Source organism: Pteropus vampyrus, unplaced genomic scaffold, assembly GCF_000151845.1.
Source record: "Pteropus vampyrus isolate Shadow unplaced genomic scaffold, Pvam_2.0 Scaffold11, whole genome shotgun sequence".
NCBI classification, from domain to species: Eukaryota; Metazoa; Chordata; class Mammalia; order Chiroptera; family Pteropodidae; genus Pteropus; species Pteropus vampyrus.
In genome coordinates, this window is record NW_011888792.1 from 736,658 (window position 1) to 754,130 (window position 17,473).

A 17,473-nucleotide genomic window follows, 5' to 3' on the forward strand; every position below is an offset into this window, starting at 1 on the left:
AAAGGGTATACATTAAATAGATTATAGTAGAAATTTTAGGAATGGTACTGAGAGGTCAAGGGTGACATTTCCTTTATCTACACTATTAAAAACATTTGTAAAAAAATCACATATGAACCTCAAGCGTAATTAAAATAAAGGTTTTTTTTTTTTTCTGGAAAAGGAGAGACGTGGGGAGATAAATATTCAAAGATATAACAGTTCTGTGAAATGAAAAATGATATTTCTCATCGATAGGTTGTTAAATATTGTAAATTTGTAAACTTTTGTACCTGTACCTGCCTTCTTATAAAAGGTCTACAGTTCCTAGCTGGGCACGATGGAGTGGGATGGGCACAGGATTAACAGGCAGAGGACCTGTGGTCTAATCCTTGTTCTAGCTCTTAGCCAATCAACCTTGCTGAATCTCAGACTCTATAAATTCTATAAAATGGGAATAACAGTAACAGGTAGGTCATGACATTGTAGTGAACTGTTGTGAGATGGCCATGTGCTATGGAGTATGAAGTCCTATGTTTTACGCTATTATATTTAACACAGGATTTTAATGCACAGAATGTACTCTAAAGGCTCTGTTAAAGGAAACCAAGAATAGTCATTATTAAATCGAAAAATATGAACAAAGGTGGTTTAAAAGTTAGTGTTTATTCGACAATTCACAAGTGATTTGTAAATTTTATGGACGTGGAGCCAAATTTGAAAACCTGTAGTTCCTTTCTTGCTGGAATTTCTAACATGCTCTAATTTGCCCAAGTGGAACAAGTCATTCAAAGAATTCAAGCTAATTTTAACTTAAACTAGAAATAAAAATCAAATACTATACAGCAATCTAAAACCAAATACAGGGAGTATTTTGTTGTTGTTGTTTGAGATCATTTCTACCAGAAGTAATTTGTATACAGTTGCGTGTTTATGAATCAATATGAAAAGAAGAGTAAGGACCACTTAAGATAATAGAATGTCAGCTCTCTACACTTTCTATATAGCAATGCACACACAAAGTCACCTGGTCCTAGTGGTGAATTCGGTATCAAAGTAACATATTTAAAAAGACACATAAAATAAATACACTTAATGCCTCTAGAACTTGACTTGGAGGAGAGGCAGGTAAGTCACAGAAAGATTATAAGCCCAGTTCTACTAGGAGTGTCGATTTCTTTTTGTCTGTAGCTCTCCATGCCTACAACCTTTTAGAAATGACAGCTAAATGGAAGTCCAATATATTAACAGAAAGAATGGTATGTAACATTTAATTTCGTCAACAAGTCACTAAGAAAAATGAAGTCATTTTCATAAACATTTGAGACTGGGTTTACAAAGGCAGTGATTATCTTATGTAGACCCCATCTCTGTATTTTGTTTCAGTTGCACAGTATTAAGAAAGCCCTGATTCACACTAAGAAATGGTAGCATTCTTTAATAGCTCACCTTGAAATACCAAGATGCTCTTCAATGTACCAGAGAAGGCCTCCTTCTGGCATCTGCACAAAAACAGTTAAACTGGTACTGATGTGTTTGCTGGATTTCAATGTTGTTGGTTTTAATTGTTTAAGTTAAAATATTTTAAAACCAAACATTAATGAAGATCTCAAGAGAACACAATTTAAATATTGCCTCACGAAATGAGTTGATTTATTGATTATTGTGTAAAATCTAGCTTTCTGAAACTTCACTCTAGGTTTCCAGGAGTCTCTACTCTTTGGTTGTCCACTCATCCCTCTTGGCCATTGCTTCTGTCTTTCACAAGCTCTTGTCCTGCACCTGGCCCAAAGTGACACTTTCATCCTGTATTCCCTCCATTTCTCATGCCATCAATTACCATTACCTATGCTGAAAATATCTCCAGCTCTTATTTCTCCCCTAAGCTCCATTTAGACTTTTATCTCCACTTGGACATTTTATAGGTGTTTTAAACTCAAAACAGAACTAACTCATTATTCATGTTTTTTCTTGCCTCCTCGCCTCCACCAAAACTAAGCCCCTCCCCTTCTTGAATTCACTATCTCAAATAAATGGGATTGTTCACCTGGTTGTCCAGCTCAAGAGATGTGGGATCATCCGGCATTCTTTTTATTCTTTTTTTCCTTGCCATTTACATTAGCCAATTAGTCCTATTGATTCTATCTCCTCTTTATTCTCTGAATCCATTCCATCATCTTCATTCCCAGTGCCACTGCCACGATGTAGCCTCTCAACAGGAAATATTGTGGTTTGTATAACTACCTAGACTTATGAAACATTTTTTAATACATGATTTACAAAAAAAAAAAAAAAAAAAAAAAACCCCTTAAAATCTCTGGGATACCTTCAGAATAAACCCAAATTTTCTTATGACTTGCAGAGTCCTTCCTGATTTGCTCTTTGACTACTCCATTACACTCTCTGCACTCTCTTTCGCCCCATCACCTACTCCTACGTAAAGATTTACAGTCAGCCACTATGCCTTCTGAGAAAGACTCCTCTGCTCCTCTCTCCTCTGGGTTCGCTCGTGCGCGTGCTCTCCTTATCACAGCACGTTCACACTGTAAAGTAACCGTCCTGCACTAAATTGTGAGCCTCTCTCTTGTCTCTGTTTCGAAATAGGTCCTGGGACATAACGTGTTCAATAAATGTTTTAGGAGAGTAAAAAGCGTGGATTAGAAGCCAATGGATCACTTATAGGTCTCTTAAAACACTAACCCCATGACTGTTGACTTCCCAGTCAGATGGCACTTTGCTCTATGAATCTTTTAAATTAAGCCAACTCAAACCAAATCTTTTGGGCTCCTCAAAATGTTAAACAGAATTACCACATGATCTTGCAATTTTCCTCCTAGGTGGAAATTAAAACAAGGACTCAAACAAATACTCATATATGAATATTCATTGTAGAATTATGCACAATAGCCAAAAGGTAAAAATGACCCCAAGTGGCCATCAACAGATGAATGGATAAATCCAATGTGATATAACCATACAACGAAAAATTATTCAGCGTTGAAATGAAAATCCAATATATGCCACAATATGGATAAACCTTGAAAACATTATGCTAAATGAAATAACCAGATACAAAAGGGCAAATATTGTGTGATTCTTATTGATTTAATGGCCTCCGGAAAGGCCTTAACCTCTATGGAACCAGAATTGACCACAAACTCACCCGATACTAATTGTAAAACCCATATACTGCTGAACTACTGTTTAGTGTTAGGGGGCGAGTTTTATAGATTTATAAGTTATTTCACTAGAGAAATTAAGAGATGATTTGCCTTCCCAAGGCCTTTATAAATAGTTTGCTACTTAAATTTTATAAATGGAATTCTGCATTTGAAACTACTTTCTTTGTATTATCTGAAGCTTGTAAGTTAAAAAAAATTGAGACCAAAACATTGCATAAATGACACCTGCAAACAAAATATAATTTACGACTGAATAACAACAAGCATTGTAATCACCAAAGAAGCTTGAAGGAAGAAGTTAAAGAAGAATGAATATAAAATAGACAATTAAGAAGTGCCCTAACAGAGATGTTCTAGAGACGCAAGGCAGGCAAGCTAGAGGGAAGAAGTTTACTAGAAACATAAGCAAGATCTCCACCTTTTGACTGGTGTACTGGATGACCAAACTGATGACTGTGGGAACACAGCAGGTGCAATCATTTGAGCCTCTTCCCTTCCTTCCCCCATCCCCCTTCCAAAGGAACACCCCTGGAAGGGCCCCTATATATAGAAATGAAATGTCAAACAGTTAGTACAGTGCCTGTCATACAGCAGATATTCAACAAATATTCCTTTCTGTTGCATTTCATACTGAAGTTGTCAGGAAAGCACTCACTTCAAGTACGTCTGCTTTCTAGCCATGTTTTCTGAAAGTCATTCCACTTAAGGTATAACGATCAAATAAGTCAGACACAAGTCATATATGTATGACTTACCATACAAGTGCATATATAATAAGTTATAAAACACAGATAACAAAATAAGTTGATAGAAAAGATACACACAAAAGATTTTTCTCTGCTACAGAAATGAGCTTAATTTTGCATTTATTAGGTACCCATTAGCACTTTAATTTGGTGGTATTAGGAGAAAGCAGAGTAATATTTCTGTCCCTGGGTAGATCTGATATGAAAATAACTCACAAATAGGTCAGAATCCCATAGAATGGTGAGATCTGAATGTTAGATGTCTTATATTAGGTTATACATTCTGACAACAAATGACAAGATCGTATGAAAGCCTTTGAAATTCATCAGGGCAATTCCAAGCTCATTTAGTTAAAAGCAGCAGCAAGGTAGGACATACTATTTTATGTGTCTCCAGCTATTCTGATGTACCTTAGAAAAACCCGAGGTCACCATGCTCCTTCTCTTTTTCCTGGCTCTGCTTTTACACAAAAAGATACCCTCTGCACCCAGATATACTCCTGGTATTTTCTGGGATGTGTCCTTTAAAGGACAGACGTGTCCTTAAAGAGATCAGAGAATCAACCAGAAGTCTTTTGGGAGCTTGTGGCCTTTCCTAGTCTAGATGTAATTTCTCTCCCTAGGTCACCTGTTTTTGGTAAAAATCACTTAGGATGTTTCTTTTCTTTCTAGCGCATTAAGCAGAAATCACTTAGGCAGTGAGTGCTGATTGAGTTTTTTTTCTTAGATAAAACTGTTAGCTAATTTGCTAGGTAGTATATAAACAAAAAAAATGAAAGACATTAATTTCTTTAATTCAATAATTATGCTTCTATTGGTGTGACATCTACATATAGTTTCTCATAGAGCAAAACTGTCATAAAATTTAAGGTCCAATTTAACGTGAATATTAGAAACACTTTCACAATTCAGAATGTGGCAAATGATGCATCTGTTTCCATTCTAAAATGATCCTTTTCTTGTAATTTTCAAAATATTCTCTTACATGAAATTTTATCTTCTCAACAAATATTGCAATATGATAACCTACTTGAGAAAAATTTTTAAATGTACCATTTTCAACTACTTCTTACCTGTAAGTTTTTCTTTAAGTTTTATAAATTAATTTACTTCATAAATGATAAAAGAACAATGTTAAATAGCCAGAAGATAAAAATGCATTGAAGACTTTCATTGAAAAATTCATTTTATAACTTCAAGCACAGAATTTCAGTATGTTAAAATCATCTGATATCAACTAAAGAAAAAGGTTTCTTTAAAAAACAAAACAAACAAACAAAACACGACAAAACAACAACACTGCCACCAAACAAACTTTTCCTCTGTCCTGCCTCCCATTCCAGAACTGACAGAAAATCAGGTCTGCAAGGAGAGAACAGTTGAGCTGCATACTCCAGAGTTAAATAAAAACATGGAAGACTGTAGCACATGTTAAAGAATAAATTTAATTTTAACAAAATTTAAATCTTTAACAAAGAAATGAGTTTTAAAAGGTGGTAGTGGTTTAATTTTGAGTGTTCCTTTTTCATTCCACTTGGGGAAAAAAGTGTAAATTTTTCCTTTGCTTCCCAACAGTTCAATGACAGCAAAACATTAAATCTATGATGGTGCTGGAGTTGCTCTATAGGGACAGAGATGCAACTTCACGAACTTTTTAAAATCTGCAATAAGTGAGAGAGAGACAGACTTAGAGAGAGAGACGGAGAGAGAAGACAGAGGGATAGGGAAGGAGGGAGAGACCTCAGAGAAGGAGGGAGGGAGAGAGAGAGGGAAAGAGAGAGAAAGAGAGAGAGAGAGGAAAAGGAGAAACAAAAACTAATTTTCCAGGCAGGGAAATACTTACAAAACCTTTTATGTCAAAGTTAGGATTTCACAACATAACACACTAATGCAAAATCCAATAGCACCTGTAAGATTTAAGTAAATGCTGCCATTACTTAAATGTTTTTAAAAAATTATCTGTAAAAGAGTGAAGGAAAAAAGATAAAGTACATTCTCCAGAGAACAACAAATGTATTTCAAAATAAAAATTGTATTTTTGTTTTTCTTTTCTTTCCAGTTTTTTTTTCTTTTTTCTTTTTTTTTTTTTGGTACAAGAATTCATAGTCATATAACTTATATACAACGGGATCAATCTCTGCTCTCCTTTTCTGTTTGTCACTTCAAGTCCACATGTTCAGGCTACAGTCCCCAACATTATTTTCTGATAAATATATTACCACAGTTTTAATTAAATATAGATACATTATATAATACTTGTCTCTGGGAAAATCAAATTTTAATATTCAAACTTTATTTATATAATACAGAAATGAAGAAAACTACAGTAGGCACACAACCTAATTATGACTTGTAGATGATGATTCTAGATACTCTCCTATTGTAAATTAATGTTTAAAATAATCTTAATAAGATTTTATTTATATGTGCACTTGTGTTCACCTTATCCCATATACTATACACGTCTAATGACAATCTGGGAATTTAAAGGTGCAGCCCTCAAGAAATTGTGAAATCACTATTAAAAAAAAAAAAAGAACAAATTAGGCTCTATTGGACAAGGAAAAAACTCACAAAATTTCCAATTTTAAATTTCATATCAGTAGGAAAATATTAAAAATAATTTTCTGTATATACATATGGGCATATGTATATATTGAATTACACACGTCTCACATATCAATACAAGTGGAGACATTTTGATGAGTTATTTTCCCATTAAATAACAACTATGTCAAAATTTAAAAATATTTTCATACGTCATTAAAATAATTCACTTATCATTTCAACAGCTTACACTTTTTTTTTTAACTCTTCATAACTACATTCCCTGATCCCTAGAGTTAAATCCTCTATTTAAATCAAAATCTGGTGCTCTTTGTTACTCAGAAACTGATGGATAAAATCACATCTACTTCAAAATTCTATCAATCAAATAAATTTTATTACCTGATTTATTAGAGAACTATCTCAGCTCTGAGCTTGTGTAGCTAAATTATCCTCCCTATAATACATAGGTGAGGAAAGTATCCTAAAATAGGTAGAGGTAACTTACGTGATGGTCTAGCACATATAATACATGATGATTAAATGTCTGATATAAACTTTTCAGAGACACCTGAAAACTCAGTTTAGAAACTAACTTTAGAAACAAACCATTTATTTTTCACTCTAATATAAATTAATATGTATGTATTTACATACATACACATACATATATATAAAACAAAACTGTCTATGTTGAATAGCTTTGAGTGAAAAAATGGTTACAAATTGATTAATTAGCTTAATTTTGTACTTAACAATTCAATCTTTTGGGGGTACAAACAAAAAGTCAGTGCATTTTGTAGACTCCATAGAGTCAGACACTCGAGCATACACTTTAAAAAAGAACCCTCCTCAAAATCACAGGCATTGTACAGCAAGAATATATGGACTCTAATGCAATTCCTACTCCATAAGCAGACTAGACAGCACTTGGCTTACTTTTAAAATAGCTTCTTCAAAGAAAGAAATAAAGAAAAGCATCTTTGCTAAAAGTCTTTTAAAATTACATCAAAACAACATTAAAACCTGTTTACTGAGAAGAGCCTATTGAATTGAATTCCTGTTTTGAAATGCCTATTTAACAGTTCAGAATATTGCCTTGTGAGGTTTGACTAGAAATGTGGTTGACGTGAAGCCCCAGACAGAGCACACGGCCCCAATCCCAATAGTCCTCTGATTGGCTGTTTGTTTGATGGAAATGGATCCCCTTTAAAATAGCTATACACCGTAAAGTGATCAATAATAAACAGTTCCCCAATAACCATAATTATCTGTAAATTGAAATGCATTGATCGTTCAGAAAAGATTTCTTGCAAAATATATAAATAAATGTAACTGCATATTCTGTAAATATACTTAACATTGCTAGAGCAGACCGTCAGTGACGGGCTGCTGTGTTTCAGTACTGTGTCAAATTTATTAGAAATTTAAAAAGAAAAATTTCTGAGGGACTCAGCTGCCTTCATTAGTTGGCTTTAAAATGTGTAATAAAATGGGAGACAATATCTTCTCATAAATACATGGAATCAGTATGGAAAAGTAAACTATACAGCAGACAAGATTAGAGAACACCAGAGTGTACCAGAGTGGTCACCAGAGTGATGTATCTTCCAGTATAAAAAAAGGGAAGAACGCTATACAGCCAGTTATAGTAAGTGTGTTTCAATCAAAGATGCAGCGCTCTCTCACTCCTGGCAAGAATTAACTGGTAATGGCACTGCTTCTCAGCAGTGCAAAAATATCCTGAGAAATTATTTAGATTACAACAAAAGACAGGGCTTTCATCACTAAGTTTTTGCACAGAACACAGCTTTAGATATCATAAATAAATTAATTTAGAAAGCAGATAGCTTTCACTGTGTTGAACACAAAAAGGGGATGTGACCCAGACATTGTGAATTCTCCCATTGGCTAATATCAGGAAAAAAAGATTGCATTAAGTGTCTATAATTTTCTAGTTAACTATGGCCGATAATATACATGGAGGTAATTTGTAGTTCAAGTGTTTCATCTCTTTTTTCCTCAACCTAGCTACAAGCTGGATTCTAAAATTTACATTGAAATATACAATTCCAATTTTCAAAAGATCCTCCTCCTGGAGGAGTGATATTTAATTTTTTTGTGTGCAATCTTGAAGCAGAGCCCCAAACAGTCCTATGAAGAGAGACAGTGTATTTTTTAATCGATTGGCACTGAAATTTCACTTTCCTTAGCTGCATTCTAGTAGCTTGGCCAAGTTATCTCGTAACTCTGTTAGTTCAAATATTTTTCCATCAAGAATTTCTAAGAGTGTCTTCAGGTTATTGCGAAAAGCTTCTTGTTCATTCTGACTTTTCTCCAGACGTTGCTCTAAGTCAGACAGTTGTCCCTCCAGGTCTTTGTTCCGAATTTCTACTTCCTTTAGAAACAAAAATGTGATATATATGCATATCAGTTCATGACTTACTAAACAGTATAACTTTCATTATTACTAACACTGTGGTAGTTAATGCAATTTGACCATTAGGACAAGCTTCTGAACCTCAGCTTAACACAATTTTAGGAGATTTCAGATTTCGCCATCTGAGAATTCCATGTGACTTTACTGACTGGCTTGTTCATGAATCTATCTATCTACACAGCAAAAATTTCCTGACTGCTTACTTTGTGCCAGGCAACACCCTAGGCACTCAAATACTGATAGAGAACTGAAGACCCACTTTGAGAACTATCTATATCTCAGTTCTATTTCTGCCCATGTACTTTTCCTAATGCACAACTGTTAGCAATCACAGGTCAAAGCAAGCAGAGAAAAAGAGGGAAATTAATTTTTTCTACTTAGTGGCAATTCTGAAGAAAGACTGAAAGAAGAAAATGACTCTCTAAAATGAGGTTTTAGGATCCCCTGAATATTTAACTATTCTTTGTTTTGCCTCAATAGCAAATGAATGTATGCGGCAGAGAATACTGCTCAACTGCTAAAAACTGTAGTGAAGATATATAATAATTATACACCTAAGAATTATAACACTAACATACTGGAAATCACGATTCCAACATACTGGAAATCAAGGAAACAAAAAAATCACTAAAAGGATGTTCATGACAGCAACAACAAATTTTTAACACAGAATTCTGGTTACTTAGAAGTTTTCATTGCTCTAAAAATGTTTCTAAACATGACAGATATAATAAGTAATTCTAAAAAATAAAATGACTACAGCCATGCCACCCTGAAAAAGCCTGATCCTGTTTGATCTCAGAAGCTAAGCAGGGTCGGGCCTGGTTAGTACTTGGATGGGAGACCACCTAGGAAGACCAGGTGCTGTAGGCATAACAAATAAAAAATAAGGGATTGGAAGCTGACAAGGTCCTTGCAATCTGTGAGGTCAACCAAGGGTTGCCTCACCTAAAAAAAATAATAATAATAAAAATAAAAAATAAAAAAACAAAAAATGAAATGACATAATGAGCTATAGAGTAAGTTTTGACAAAATATCAAATTGAGAAAAACAGCAGAAACCAGCTGTTATACTTTAAATAAACTCTTCAGATAAGCAATGAACTGAAAGTTACAGCAGTCCCCCTTATCTGAGAGGGGACATGTTCCAAGACTCCCAGGATGCCTGACTGCGATAGTACCAAACTCTATACATACCATGTTTTTCCCTGTACATACATACCTACCATAATGTTTAATTTATAAATTAGGCACAGTACAATAGTAACAACAATAATAATGAAATAGAACAATTATAACAATATGCTATAATAAAAGTTTTACGAATGCGGTCTCTTTCCAAATCTGGTAACTGAGATGGCTACTGAGTACGGGGCAGGTAACCTATACTAAGTGGATACACTGAACAAAAAGGTGACTTATGTCCCCAGACAGGACAGAACAGGATGGCACAAGATTTCATCATGATACTCAGAATGGCATAGAATTTAAAATTTATGCATTGTTTATTTCTGGAACTTTCCATTTAATATTTTCAGATCATAGTTGACTATAAATAACTAAAACCGCATAAAACAAAATTGAGGATAAGGGGGAAGTAGTGTATATATCTTTTCTGGAAAGCTTACTTTTACATCTGAGAGGAATTAAGTGACTGATACAAATTACATTCACATATACAAATTATATGGGGAAATGAAAATATTTTGATGTAACACAATATAAATCAGCCTCAGAAAATGTTTCAAATGTTAGTATATCTTTTTAATGTAAATCTCAAAAAAATTCTATCAAGTCTAGAGGATAGAGGAAAAATGTTTTAATTTTTAATTATTGAAAGACAATTTGGTAAATGTTAAATGAAAAAAACAATACTATAATGGGGCAAAAATTTGTACGCATGAGGACAAACTGGGAATTAATGTACAAAAAGCAAACAGGAACTGGTTCAGGTTTTTGGGATTATGGATATCTTTTTCCAAAATTTGTCTTATAATACCTGTAAAGATTAAACTTATTTGAGAAAAATAACTGGGAAATGGCTTGAATACATATAAAAAGTAACAACTTATTTAGGATTCTGAACATAAATGTTCACGTGCTTTGACAGAAATAATTAAGAGCAAGGTTTAAGCAAGGATGCCACAGATGAGCTGCAAGAGCCTGAGAAAATATAAAAAAGAAATAAAGCAACTATATTGATTTATAAATACAGAATTTAAGGAATCCCAATTTAATCTTAAAGTATTTACTGTTAGATGTTTTCACAAGGTATGTTTCTAATCTCATTCCTCTGAATAATCCACAAGATGAAGATAAGTAAACTGAGAGCAGAATCTGAAATCAATAAAATATTTATAAATTCAGAAGCCAAGTTCATGGAGGCTCTAAACACTGAGAGAGAAAAGAGACCCTGGGATCAAATGTAAAAATTCCACTCATGACAGCACAGCATGTGTTCTTGCTGCTTAAACAATAAGCTTAAGAGTAGAATGTTTCCAACTATGAAAATAGACCAAATGTCATTCACTAGGAAACACCCACTTTGCCAGGCACCACCCGGTTTGCCCTCTAAAGCCTGCCTTGAAAATAAAAGGCTTTCTTGTTCTCTTTGCCAATCAATGAAAACATCCAAACATTTTCAATGGAAGCAAGCAGAACACCAAACTCTCTCAGCTATTAAAACTGTGTCCTTCTCTCTAGGAGTCTCATACTCTAAGCCATTTCTCTCATTGGAAGAATTTTATTAGGCAGATAACAAAAGGGATCTAGTACAATGCTGACAGTGCTGGTCTATTTTGAGGCTGAGAATATGATCCCAGGATAACCCAGTACGCAGGGCCCAGCCAACATGAGGCAATCGGAGCCCTGGACGGTGACACTTGTCAGTGTTCTACCTTCTGTCTCTATCTTCCAGCCCTCTCCTTCTTGCCTGTTATTGTCTCTCCTAATTCATTAGTTTGTTTATTATCATTTTTGTCCTACTATTTTCCCCTTCTCCTTTACTGATATACAGGTATGTGCTTGGGGCACTCAAAACCTGGTCCAGCCTTGATAAATCACTGGAGGCCAGAACTTGCTAATTCTATTTTGAGTACTTTAAAAGGCAGTAACTGAAAGTATAAATCCTAGTAAGCAAAAGATCATGCTCTGTATTTGTTAGATATGGGACCTACGACACTAGAACAACTTAAGCAAAATTAAACAATTATTATTACCGCCACCAAAAGGACCAGATCCTGTATCATTTAATCTAAATCAAAGCTATAGAATAATTATCTCTGATATCTGATTCACATCTTAAGCTCTTACAAGATATAGTATTGCCCTATTAGATTATTAACATTTATATATAACAGGACATATAAATCGTCAAAACAAGTCTTACTAATTCAACAGAAAGATGAATAAAAGACATACAAATTTTGAAGAAGAGTTATTCAATAATTATTTATTGAGCATCTTCTATGTACTAGGCACTGAAAATACAGCAGTAAATAAACAAAGACAGTCCCTGTTTTAATACATTGTAAAAAGAGGACACGGGAAATAAAGAAGTAAACAGAACAGATTTCTGGGAAGACAAGATAATGGTGACTGTGTTCACTGATATCTCCCAAACTATGTAAAACAAAAATAAGAACAAATAAAACCGCACAAATTTTATGACTTCAATATAACTAGAAGAGAACAACATGAACCTCAAATTACCTACAATTAGGAAATACAAGCACCAATTTCGAGCCTGGAGATTTCTCAAGCTCTCACTCTAACCCTTGCAAAGGGCAAGGCAGGTTGTGAAGGTAATGCACAGGAGAGAGAAGAGGCGAATGAAAAGCCTAAGACTGAACTCTAAGAACTCCAAGAAAGAGAAAGACCATTGAAAGCGCCAAAATACTGGAAAAACAAATAAAAAAATCTTGGTAGACCAGAGCAGACTACAAGAAAGGGACTTAACAGAGCACACGAGATATGAGGAAGCAATCTTGGAAAGGCAATACTTCTGAGGAAAAGAGGGTAAAAAGAGAAAGGAACCTGTTGGAATAGTATGGAAAAGGGAAAAAGAAGCGACACGGAGAAATTTAGACTCTTCCAAGACGAAAGAAAATTAAAATACTTAAAGATACACAACCTCTCCAGCACTGGCCCCCAGAAGAGGGTGTTTTTGAATTAAGAATGTGTAAGCCACCCCAAACTGCCACCCTATCCACTAAATACAAAGATGCATGCAATCTTCATCTACATAAACTATTATAAGATAAAAACAGAAAATGATACTCTAGACACTTTCAGTGGATGAAAATATCCACCAAAAAAAAAAAAAAAAAAAACCTACAAAAACACAAGAAATTCTAATAGAATCCATTACTCTGAATCAAATGTTCTCAAACATTAAAAAAAAAAGTCACACACTAAAAACAAAAATGGGCCAAAGAACTGAAAAACAGGAGAGCTGATTAAATCTCTGACAGAAAGAGAAGAAAAAGGCAAAATCATATTAGAAATAAAGACTGAATTATAAGATGCCCAAGGAAAAATAAATTTGAATAAAAATTATTTTTATTCAATCATTATTTTAAAAATACAAGGGAATTAAAGCAAGATAAAGAAAGTAGGGGAAGTGGTCAGAGAGAAAGTGGTTAAAACAGAAGACAAGAAAAGACAACCCAATTACATAGCACTGGAGCTCCTGAAAAAGAAAAACACAGCATTAAGACAGAAATAATATTTAAAACTTTTACACAAGAAAACTTGCTGGAAAAAAGGCAGATCTGAATCTACAAATTAAAAGGGCCCACCATGTAAGCTGGGAAAACTGACCTTCAACAATCAAATCTGAGAAATATCTTAATAAAACTATTAGCCTTTAAAAATAAAGGAAAAATCCTCAGGGCATACAAACAGAATGAGCCCAAAATTTCCAAGGCCAAAAAATTAGGCTGGAATCAGACTTCTCAAAAGCAAGGTAATAATGGAGAAGCATTTTTAAGGATCTCAAAGAAAGAAAATTATGAACCAACGATTTTATGTCTAGCTATCATCCACGTACTAAGTCTATTTTTAAAAAACAGCTGAAACATGCAAGAAAATATAAATCCATGAGCTCTTCTGAAACCATCTACTAGAGGATAAGCTTTATTCAACCAACAGATTACTGTGGAAACTTCAGAAAAAAGACTGATGGTGACCATTTAATATATTTAATGTATTTCAAAACTAAAACAAAAGTAGATGGTTAAAAAGTATAAAAATGTACTTATTCTGACAAGATAGAAAATAATGCAAATAAAAATTGGAAAAAAGAGGAAAGGGAAAGAGAAAAGCAGAATAAGCACGTTATTATTGAACATGTAATAGTTTAAAGTAGAAAATATCACAAATAACAAAACAGTGAAATGTTAATATGAACACAGTTAACTAGGAGTATTTTAAGAAAGGTGTAAGTTAAAAAGTAACCACGACAACAAAGTTAAGACCATTTTAAGTATCAAAAGATATAAAAAAGAACAAAGAACATATCATATGAAAGAAAAACTCAAATATAGAATATAGAAATTATTACATAAAATGACAAGTTGAGACCAAACAAAAATCATATCAACAAATATGACTGAGTTTCAGAGCAGAATAAAATATCAGTTTGGCTCACAAAGCACTATCCAAATATATGTACACAACACACAAGGAACATTCACAAAACTAATCATATATTAATTAGGTCACAAACAAGTAACAGTAAGATACATTAAGTATAAATATTACAAAAAAATACTCTGTGATCACAATGCAATAAACTAGGAATTTATGATAAAATTATAAAATAAAAAACTCTTTCCACCTAGAAATTCATTAGAAAGGCCAAAATAATGGGATGGGTTCAAAATAGTGAAAGATTGTAATACTGGTAGAAAATGTGGCAAAGGAAGACTTTTTTAATGCTAAAAGCCATAACTCACAATGAAAATATAATAATTACGTTTAACACAGCAGCCACCTTTAATAAGTATAAATTATAGGAGATGTACGGAGACAGATAAAAACACACTATAAGAGATTTTAATATGCCATTCTCGGTATAGGACAAAAAAAGTAGAAGAAAAAAAATGGTAAGGATAGAGAAGACATAAATTACAGAATCAATAAAGAGGCTTTATAAAAACTGATCATATATTAGATCTCAAAAAAATCTAGCAGTAAATTATGTGAAGTAGAAATTATGCGAAAAAATCCTTGTGATCACAATGCAATAAAACTAGAAATTAACTAAATAAAAAATATAAAAAGGCCCTTCCACCAGGAAATTAAAATACTTTATTTTAAACATCTCTTGCTTGAAAAATAAAACCAAAATTACAGAATTTCAAGAAAATAATGACAATGAAAACACTAAATATCAGAATCTATGACATACACTTAAAGCAATGAGCCAAGAAAAATCTATAGTTTTAAACACATATAAATAAAAGTAAAAGAATGAAAGATGTTTAATCTCACTCATAACATGAGATACACAAATTAAAATTACCGTTTTTTATCTATTGCACATTGCCAAAAGTTAAAAAGTATGAGAGCACATTTCGTCAGTGAGGCTGTAGAGAAACAGGCACTAACTTATGACATGAGGGGGAACTGACATAACCCATTATATAGGGGAATTTGACAATATTTAACAGAACTGCATGTTTACCTTGTCACTTTGAAATCTTGCTTCTAAGAATTTATCCTGAAGATACACCTTTAACAATAACAAAATACCTGTGCACAAGATTACTCGTTGTAGTCCTGTTGCAGAATACTGGAAACAACTTAAATACCCATACAAAGGGGTATGGCTGAATGAACTATCACACACACAAATTAAGTACTATGCAGCTATAAAAAATGAACAAGATCTCTGAACCGATAGTGATTTCCAGGATACATCTTAGGCGAAAAAAGGAAAGTACAAAAGAGTAACCTAGAGTATGTTACCATTTGTGTAAGAAAAAGGAGGGCAGGGATAAAAAAAAAAAAAAAACAACAGATATATCTGTTTATTTGTGTAAACAGAAACACCAAAAGGGTAAACGAGAAACTCACTGGTTACCTACAGAGTGCAGATAGGAATGGGGGGGAAGGATGGGGCTGAAATCGAGGTAGACTGGAGTGGACAGGATACTACTGTTCTGAAGATATCTTTCTGACTTTTGACTTTTAGAACCACGTTAATACTTAAATACTCAGTAAATGCATACCAAAAAAAAGGAAGAATGGAGAAAAAACAAAAATGGAATATAATATGACACAAATGAACACAATTGTTATTTCAAATGAATAACTGAACCAACTGAAGAGGGCGAGTAGAAGAACTAATATAACTAATTTTTGAACACAAGCTAAGGACAAAAAGAATTATACCCATCTATAGTTACTAAGTTTTTTTGTTTTTGTTTTGCAGTGGTATGAATTAGCAATTCAGAAATTCCTTTCTGTGGTTTCTAGGACTAAGTAAATATATTGTGGTTAGTGGGAATTAAGTTTCTTAATATTGGGAAAAGGAATTACAGATATAAAAATGGGGAAGGTTAGAATGAACTCCATAGTACTGGGCTGCAATGGGAGGTATGAGCATGGATTCAGTTAAAAATACACACACACACACACACACACACACACACTCTATAGCTATTGAAATGGACATAATGTGGCATGTGTACTTCTAGCTCTGTTTATTAAGAGGGCATAAACACAATGATATCTCAATAGCAAAAAGCACATTTAATGACCAGATCTTAGTTTCTAAAAACTAGTCTTTGTTAAAAGAAATTTCTCCTTGGAGAAATAGTTACTTTCAAGGCTGGAGCTAAGAAAATACAAGATAAGCCTGGAAGATCTAGTTGTGCTAAAAACAAGAATTAGTTCTTTAAAAAATGATAGAGTCACATCTATCACTGGATCGAAGGGGTTCCCATTGGCCAAATCTAGGACAATCTGAACATCAAAATAAGTAGACAGGATAATGTAATGCTGGATGAATCCTGGACCAGAAAAACAAATTTAAATTTTGTTATAAAGGAAATTATTAGGACAATTATGAGAATTTGAATAAAGTCTTTAGACAAATAATTTATTGATTTTGATGGCTATGTAGGAGAATGTCCTTACTTTCAAAAAAATGCTCTTTAAAGTATTTAGAGGTAAAGGAATATCATAGTTGCAAATTATTCTCAAACATTTCAGGAAAGAAATAGTAGGTATATTTACAGAGAGTTCCAGAATGATATGTATGTATGGCAAATTGTTAACATTTGAGGGATATGAGTGAAAGGTATATGAAAATCTTTGTATTATTCTTGCAACTTTTTTATAAGTCTGGAATGACTTCAAAATAAAAAGTTTAAAAAGAAAATGGAGAAACAAAATCATTTCATATAGTGAGTGGTAAGTGCTACAAGAAAAATAAAACAGTGATATTAGAGTATCTGGGACGGGGCGGGGGGCTGCAGAGCAGTGCAGGAGAGAAATTAACATGTGAACCAAGACCTAAATTACAGGTAGAAGCCAGACCATTTGAAGATCTAAGGGCTTAAAACTCCAGG

General features: G+C 33.5%; 1 protein-coding gene and 1 non-coding gene across 2 annotated transcripts in view; one reads left to right on the forward strand and one right to left on the reverse strand.

Annotated features, from left to right (window-relative positions):
* Positions 1-5,334: 5,334 nt before the first annotated feature.
* The window catches only part of HOMER1 (homer scaffolding protein 1), a 115,270-nt gene continuing 103,131 nt past the window's right edge, over positions 5,335-17,473 (reverse strand). The window contains exon 9 of the mRNA XM_011377344.2: positions 5,335-8,852. Within this exon, the coding sequence (XP_011375646.1) occupies positions 8,664-8,852 (189 nt within the window). The 3' untranslated portion in view covers positions 5,335-8,663. The remainder of the gene's footprint in view (positions 8,853-17,473) is intronic.
* LOC111732166 lies at positions 9,649-9,767 on the forward strand. The gene has a single exon (XR_002777449.1). It is a non-coding gene; the product is annotated as a 5S ribosomal RNA (ribosomal RNA).